Raw genomic sequence first — 8,844 nt, 5'->3', positions numbered from 1 at the left:
AGTGGTGGTGGCGGTTAATGGTAGAGGGGAGGTGATGGCGGTTAGAGACACGCAGAAAAATGATGGCCGTGACGTTGGATCAACGATTCGGTCCGTCCACCTCATCCCCTCACCACGAATTTTGTCTCGGATTAAAGATACTTGGCTGAAGAATCTCACAACCCGTTGTTCATTTTCACTTGCAACATCCTCGGCCGAAGTACCCGTCCTTTGCCTCTGAAATCTGTTAACCCGTCATCCTCCACCGAGTTTTTTGGCCTGTTCAAAAAATCTCCCACGTACCGAGCTCGTTCAGAGGTGCAGTGACATCCTACAGAAGCCGGAAAGAGTTCTACAGGAAGCAGCTCTACAGGAAGTCCGACACAGCTTTCCGGAGTAGAGAAGCTTGGATTTTTCTTTGTTGAATCTGGAGTTACGAAAGAGGTAGGCTCGAAAGCACTCTTCCATGCATGGTATGTTTCAAAAAGGTGGTGAATTGAACTATTTCAAATTGGGGAGACCAAGAAAAATCCACCTGTGAGTTGAAAATAGCAGAATGCCTGTGTGTTGAGTGACATTCCTTAGTTTTTCTGCATCGAAATTCTTCTCCACATTTCCTGTTGCTAAAATTCTCTTATAAGGAAGGCATATGCAGCTGTGAGAGCCAGCCTGTGGATGAAAATTTTAAAATTTTCATATCTAAATGTGTCCTGAGAAGAAAACTTGGTCTCTACCCTCTGTCTGTAGAAGCAAAAACTCTTCCTTTCATAACCAAATAGCTGAGAGCTGAGTCACAACAGGCTTGAAACCAGAGAATTATTGCTCATTAATATTAAACAGCCGAAGAATTCTTCTTTAAGTCCAGGGGGAAACCATAAACAACATCTCCTTTTCTGACCAAAGCATAAAAAAGGGAGCACTCTCACCATGCCAGGAGGGTTTATCAGGAAAGAACCTTCGGATCCCAGCAAGCTGTGTGAGCATCCAGAGGTGGTAGACCTCTTCACCCGTGCCAATTGGATGACCTCTTGTGACAAAATTCAGGGTCATGACAATGAAATAACAGAGGAATTCTTAATGTCCCTAAAACCTAAATCAAAGACATAGACCACAGTGAATTTTAGGGGTTTGACCCTAGAAGTTACCCCTAAGCTCATCAGTCATGTTACTGGCCTCCCATTAGGGCTCCCTTGGAGCAAAGAAGAAAGGTCATTGGGTCAGGCAGCCAAGAAAGCATTCTTCCTGCCTGAAGAACATCCTGTAGAAGACAAAAATGGAGTCCGGAGAACCAGCTTAAATCCTTTGTGGAGCGCAGTTAGTTTCCAAATCATGAAATACATTACCTGTGAATGGAGGTTCAGCATTGTCTACAACTATCATTTTAGGTTGTTGAATGAACTAAGACATGGAATGGATTTACCTCCGGAAGAGAAGTTGAGTATCCCCTATTTTCTTCTGCAGTCATTAAGTGAATGTGGCACAAAATTGAAAGAAGGGACACCGGATCAGTTAGCCCATCATGGGATCATCAAACTTTTAGTGGAAGATTCCCTCCACACCTACAATGTTCCCCTCTCTTGGGAAATTTTCCGAAACATGACCAAAGATGACGATATTAGAATTCTGGTCGAGGAGCTCACCTCATCCAACAGTGAAGAAGGGGAACACATTGAAGCAGGAGAGAAAACCAGTGGTAAAGAAACACAAGATAAACAAGCACAAGTAGGACAAAAAGAGAAAGAGGGGGAGGGCCAAATTGCTGAGCCTAAAACAGAGCAAGGAAAGCAGAGAAGGAAAAAACATCCAAAATAAAGACTGGCACAACCACAACAGTCACACCAAAACAAAAGGAAAAGATAGATCCGAAAATGACCTCAATACAGGCAGAAACAATTGACACAGAGGCTTCTACAGGAAGAATGTAAACAGAACAGCCAAGAGGGAAATCACCGGAAATATTGGCAAGAGAGGCAGCAACTGTGCTGGCTGCCTTAAAAACACCTCCAAAACAAAAAGGGAAGCGAAAGAGGCAGACCTCCATGTACTTTAAAGTAAGAAGGAGCACACGGATCAAAGTAGGTAGACCCCAGCCGTAGTCAAAGGAGCCAATTATTATTGAGGACACAACCCCTAAACCAAAGGAAGGGTCTCCCTCAAAGATTTCCGTCACCTATGAGCGAGGAAGCCCAAAAACTTCCACCTGGAGAGAAAGACTGAAGACAATGGACACAAAGACTGTTCTATAGGAAGCTGAGAAAGCTCTACAGGAAACTCGGGCTAAGCTAAAGGAGACTGAGAAGTTGGAGGAAAAGGCGGCCAAACAACCACAGGAAGAAGAAAGGACAGAGGAAATATTGGAACCAAGTCCTCAGCCCAGTTTGGGCACATACTATAACTTGTTAGAAGGTGGGAAAATAATTCCCCAGAAATTTGCAGTGCCACTATTTTTTGCACTGGAGGAAGAAAGGATTAGGACTCATACTTGGATGAGGATCGCCAAGTCCAAGGGTGTGGCAGACATAGGCCCCCTAGAAGAACAACTCAGAGAGTCAAGGAAAGAATTGGCCATGGTAAAGCATGTAGAGAGCATTCAGAGGGCCAGACTACAGGAAGAGAACGAGCTGCTAAAACAGCAGCTACAGCTACAGGGAATCCATAAGGAAGACAGGCCCTCCATTCTAGGAGAACAACAACAGCGGGAAAAGCCTCCAACAGACAAAGAAACCTTGGATGAACAACAAAGAAAGGATGGGCTGCAGGTTGAGATCGAGGCACTAACAAAACAACTACAGGAAAAGGAGTTATAGGCAGCAGAAGAGATACAGTATCTAAGGCAACAGGTACATGAGAAGGAAGCCCAACTGGCTTGCATGGCCAGCTGGGCAATAGAGGCTGTACAGTGTAGGCAGCCTACCAGGTCATACGATTTGTACCTTAAAGATCAATGGTTGCAGTTCCAGATCAACACCTTGGCCCAAAGGGGCACTACTCTATTTCAAAACTATCATCAATTCCTAGCTTTATGTGACAGTAGCTCATCAGAGGACAAGGCTAAATTATCAAAGTTTTATTTGCACAACTTGGCCCTTCCAAATATGAATTCATGGGACCCCAACACTGTGGTAGGAGATGTCCAACTTATGGCCATGGCCTCTTGGCTGAATCATGAGGAAAAAAGGGCAGCAGAGGTTTGAGATATTATGAACAGGGAACTCAGTAAACCACTAATGATCAGAGCAGAACCGGAGGATCCCTCAGCATTGATAAACACCCACTAGTACTTGGGCAACAACCCTCAGGAGTTACCAAATTACATTGAGCAACAAGCTCAAGCTATTGCCCACTTTGAGGACATGGAGAGACTGTTGGGGGATAACTGCCTCCATGCTTGCACAAGGAGGTGGAACACACTACCCCACAGTTTGAAGATAAGGGAATACCACTCTCCAACCAGGATGAGGGAGGCCTTGGCAAGGGTACCCCTCTATAAACAGTTAATGCAAAATCTGCAGGCCAATTGGATTGGCCTAAAGTTCAGTCATCCCTTGCTTTTGGGATTGCTGGAAGGAGTTAAGGAAGAAGAGGAAAACAGGCAATGGGAAGAAGTGGAAAGAAAAGCAGGATTTCATGACCGGGAAGAATACATCACCTTGGAGGCCTGTGACGTGAGAGAGGTAGTCAAAGCTATCAAGGATGATGAGCTAGATTATTTGCTCAGAGGATGAGCAACCCATTTAGTAGGGGGGTGATGATGAGCCCAAAAAATGGGTAACTTATTGGGCTCATTTTGCCTATTGTTCTTCATCAATCCACCATTTTTCATAGTTTATGCATGTTTTTTGAGTATATTTATGTTAGTTGAACGAATGAGGATAGTCACTTGACTAAGAAGGCTAACACGTGGTTATTGTAGATTTTTGGAAAAATTTTGGACCAAGGCCAAGCATTTATGAGCCAGATGACAGCTAAGCATGAAGGAACAAGGGTGAGGATTCATAGGAAGGGTGTCTCCTGCACTAAATGGCCCATTCCTCGAATTCTCCACCCTCAGCTCGGAGTTCAGCAGGCCACCGAGAAGGATTACCAAAGGCAGCCGAGCGGTTTTGTGTAAAGTGTCTGATCACTGGCAATTCAAGCAGCCGAGTCCCTCAAGTTAAGGAGGGTTGTTGGAGACCCTCGTGGTGCATAAATAGGAAGGCTTCCAGCCTTTGTAGGTTACTTTTTGAACAGTTGTATTCTGCACTATAGTGTTGCTAGTTTCTCAGCTCACTTTGTAGCTTCTGTTGTACAACTTTCTTTATGACATGGTTATTTCTGAATAATGAAAAGAAGTTTCATTTGGCATCAATTCTGAGCTTTTCTTAGGAGCCTGCAGCTCTTGGGGTTGGGCCCAACCCAAGTTTCAAGGCCTTCTTCATGTACTGTTATATGTTTTTAATGTTTTTGCAAAATAATTTCTGTTAAGTAGATTACAGTCTTGCTTGGTTACCTAGATCATTGTTGATGATTAGAAAGGCTTTTCATGTTCAGATTGACTTGATAGGTTAATAACAGAGAAGATCTTCAGAGAAAGGCCATCAAGCACCCCTGATCTCACCTCTCCCTCTGTGGAACCATGAGCTGAGACCAAGGTGTCCTTACTGCCTCCAGAAACATTGTCTTTGCTTCATCATGCAATTGTTAGTGTTAAATTCTCATTTGCAGAAGTTGATACCAGTTGTGGTTACATGTTCAGGTCCATGATTTCTTAGTTTGCATAGCTATTTCACATGATTGCATTGCAATAAACATCTGCTCATTTTCTTTGTTGATATTTAGGCTAGATTAGGTTAAAGTAGCTAGGACTTTGGTTTTTCCGAGTCTTTGTTTGAATAGTTTGGAAAATAACTTGCAGAGAACTTGTAATACCTCTTTTCCTACCCCTACTCCCCCAATACCACCTGCTCCATCCTCCAACTCTGATTCTTGTCTCGCATTTTCCACGTTCCCTCACATTGACCTAATTTCCATATTTTTGTGCAACATTGCTCTAACCTTCCTTGAACAAATCCGGCCATCCTTATCACTCACCCGCTTCGTTCACCAAGTCCTAGACCTCATCACACCCTCATCTCATCTCCATACCCACTTCTCCACCTTTTTTCACCATCAGCCCTTCAAAACTCCCTTTCGGAACATCCTGTAGAAACATCCTGTAGAAGCCACAAAACATCCTGTAGAACCCCTGCAGACTTCCTGTAGAAGGTCATGAAAGCGGTTTCTTGAGATCCGAGCACTGTGAAACTCTTTGGAATGGTTCTAGGGTCCCCTTAGGCCCTCTTCTAGCCTTCCCAACCTCCTGCAAGCGCCTACTCCATTTCCTTTTCACCAATCAACCTCTGCACAGTCAAAAACAGTTAAAGCACATGAAAAATAATTCTGATAAATTACTCAAAAATGAAAAAAGATGTTTTCTTCGTATTTCTCTTCAGAAGTAGCTTAGTCACATGCATTTTACCTTTTTTGAAGTCAATGGCATCCATTTCTGTAGATTTCATCTTTTTACTTGCATCAATAGGGTTAGTCGGTAGAACTAGGGTTTGCTAGGGTTTGTGTTCCTTTTTCACTTTTAGCTTCTTTCTGCAAGTAGACTAGCTTACTTTGAGTTAGCTTTCATCCATCACTATTAAAAGCTTCTTCTGAGAGCTCATAGAAGTTGGCTTAAGTTCCTAGCGGACTTGTGCCAACTGATCCAGTGACAGTTGCGGCAAGAGCCAGTACTTGTGCATATAGCACCGTTGCTTCCAAGTTTGCTACGAACTACCAGGTTGATAAAAGTAAAGAAGGGAGTCTCAGGAGTTGCAGCATTATTGCTGCAATACTGGAGCCCACCAGGGTGGCAGCCACATATTTCAAATAATTTATCCATAAGTTTTTGGAGGTTTATTTTGATGATTAGATAGTGTTTGGGTTAGTAAAAAAGCATGTTTCCAGTCTTCGCCTCATTCTATATACTTGTCGAAAGTATCAGATATCCCTCAATCTGAAGAAATGTATATTCTGCATACCATATGGGATACTCTTGGGCCATGTTGTCTATAAGAAAGGGTTGATGGTAGACCCTACCAAAATCACAATAATTAGAAATTTGGAGCTTCTGAGGAATGTCAAATAGTTGCGTGTGACATTGGGCCATACAAGATATTATAGGAAGTTCATCAAAGCATATGCGCAGATCACTACGACCATGCAGAGATTACTAAAGAAGGATGTGATGTTTTGCTGGGATGATGATTGCCAAAAGGGTTTGGATGTATTAAAGGAAAAAATGGTCACAATTCCTATTCTAGTGTTCCCCGACTGGAAGAAGGAATTCCACATACATGTAGATGCATCTTGTATAGCATTGGGAGTTGTGCTAAACCAACCAGGCGTAGGTGATATTGGCCACGCAATAGCATTTGCGAGAAGAAAGTTGTCAAAGGAAGAAAATAATTATTCAACCACGAAGCATGAAGGCTTGGCAATGGTGTATGTGCTGCAAAAGTTCAGGCACTATTTGTTGGGAGTGCACTTCAAAATGTACACAGACCATTCCATTTTGAACTACCTAGTTAACAAGCTTGTGTTGGTGGGGGGGGGGGGAATTTGTAGATGGTTGCTGCTCTTTCAAGAATATGAATTTGAGGTAGTTGTGAAGCCAGGGCAATTAAATGTTGGACCAGATTACCTCTCGCAGATTGAGAATGGTGATCAACCTAGAAATCTAGAAGAAGGTTTGCCTGATGCACAACTATTTGTTGTGTGCATCATAGATGAACACTTCGCAAACATAATCTAATTCTTGTCTACACATATAACTCCTGAAGTGTATACGACACACCAAAAGAAATAATCGGTGGCCCAGGATGCATATGCTTTTGTTATTGTAGGGCACTTGTATAAAATGGGATCAAATGAAGTACTGCGTAGGTATGTCCCAGATTATGAAAGAAAAATTATCCTCACTGAAGCACATGGAGTTGAGGGAGCACATTATGTGGGAAGATCTACTGTGCAGAAGATCCTACGAGAAGGACTATGGTGGCCAACTGTGCATAAGGATTCCAAGGAATATTGTCAGGCATGCGACATGTGTCAGAGAATGGGGAGGCTGTTGTGAAGAGATGAATTTCCTCTTAACCCATAAGTGTTGTTACAGGCATTTGATAAGTTGGCAATAGACTTCGTGGGACCGATTCAGCCGTTAGGAAAGAATATAGGAGCAAGATACATTATTACGACAACCTAATATTTGACTAGGTGGCCTAAGGCATAGCTTGAGAAGGATTGTAGTGCGGCTAAAGCTGCAAAGTTTATTTTTGAATACATTTTATCTCTGTTTGGCTACCCTAAAATCTTGATGAGCGATAGGGGTTCGCACTTCTTGAACGAAACAATTGTTGCCTTGCTTGAAGAATTCAAATGTATCATCAAAAGAGCACGCTATATCATCCTCAAGAAAACGGGATAGTGGAAGCCTTCAATAAAATGCTAGAGAATGACTTAATGAAGATCTATAATGTAAAGAGGAACAATTGGGATGCGCGCATACCAGTTGTCCTTTGTGTGTATAGAACTACCTATAAAAAATTGACTGGACAGACACCATTTAGACTGGTTTATGGACAGGAATCCGTGATGTTGATGGAGTACATCATGCTGAGTTTGTGGATTTCTTCAGTCACAGAGATGGCCGATCAGGATACCATCGAAGAAATCCTCACACAAATAGTTGAATTGGAAGAAGATCACTTCTTGGCTGGTTTTCATCAACAGGTGCAGAAGGATCGTGAAAAGGCATGGCATGATCACCACATTAAGCAGTGCACCTTTAAGAGTGGAGATTTGGTATTATTGTATGATAGTAAGTTTACGAAGTTTCCTGGAAGGTTCCAAATGCATTGGCTGGGGTCATGTGTTGTTAAGGATATTACGGATGGTGGTGCATTTCATCTCGTGAAGTTGAACATGGAGATGTTTCCAAGAAAGGTCAATGAGAGCCAGTTAAATTTGTATAGGGGTGATCCTGCCCCTGCGTAATGACTATATGGATGCAGTGTAGTCTTAGTACTCCAGGAAGTTGGAAGGGAGTGCAGGACTATAAAATACACTGCCAAAATTATAGTTTGGCAAAGATAATAGGTTGTGCAACGAATCAAGGGAAGGTATAGAGGAGAGTTTCGATGAAGGAGTTGTGCTAAAATGGTGAGTCTCGTGTAGCCTAGCCAAAAAGTGACCGTTGGAAGCACTATAGATGATTGGATGGCGATTTTTCCATTGAAGGGAGTGGGGTAGAGTATTTAAGGAGCATATATTTGGAAATCTGCCACAAAAATCGCATTAATGACAAGGATCTGGATGGAACAGATGGATTTCAATTCAAATTGGGCCATAAATACAACATCCTACTCCACATTCGAACATTTTTATTCCTGAGAAATTGCCTTGAGATTTTTCGCTCTAGTTTGTGCCAAGCGAATTGTTGTATGTTTGCAGAGGAGTGGAAAATACTTCGAGCAAAGATTTCACAACCAACATTTAGGAATTTAACTGATTGGTAGCATGAGAGATTCATGGAGAGAATGACTGAAACTCGACCTGAGTCAGACGAACCCATGCCTATAAATTTTTGTACCATAGTGCCTAGGTCATCAAGACCTAAATCATTTGCCTACGTGATAGGAGAAAAGAAGTAGAAGAAGCCCCAACAAGCGTCGGTGTAGAAATCACCGTACAAAAATCCAATGGAGGTCTAACAAAAGGGAAAGATGGATAGAACCAAGCAACCGATGAAACCTTTGGACCTAGATGATGAAGAACTAACTATGGGAATTGAGGAGGTTG

The 8,844-nt window shown here is 42.5% G+C and overlaps 1 protein-coding gene across 1 annotated transcript; it reads left to right on the top strand.

The window, feature by feature from the left end:
- The first annotated feature begins 7,488 nt into the window (after positions 1-7,488).
- Positions 7,489-8,040, top strand: LOC149203921 (uncharacterized). Its single transcript, XM_089402029.1, has one exon. It carries the CDS (start codon positions 7,489-7,491, stop codon positions 8,038-8,040), a length of 552 nt encoding a protein of 183 aa, XP_089258155.1.
- Positions 8,041-8,844: the final 804 nt, after the last annotated feature.

This window comes from Pinus tabuliformis, chromosome 2_1 (assembly GCF_031772625.1).
Source record: "Pinus tabuliformis cultivar Carrire ecotype Pingquan chromosome 2_1, CPIR1, whole genome shotgun sequence".
Lineage (NCBI taxonomy): Eukaryota > Viridiplantae > Streptophyta > Pinopsida > Pinales > Pinaceae > Pinus > Pinus tabuliformis.
Note: the sequence above shows the minus strand (reverse complement) of the source record. Positions and strands in the feature narration are given on the sequence as shown.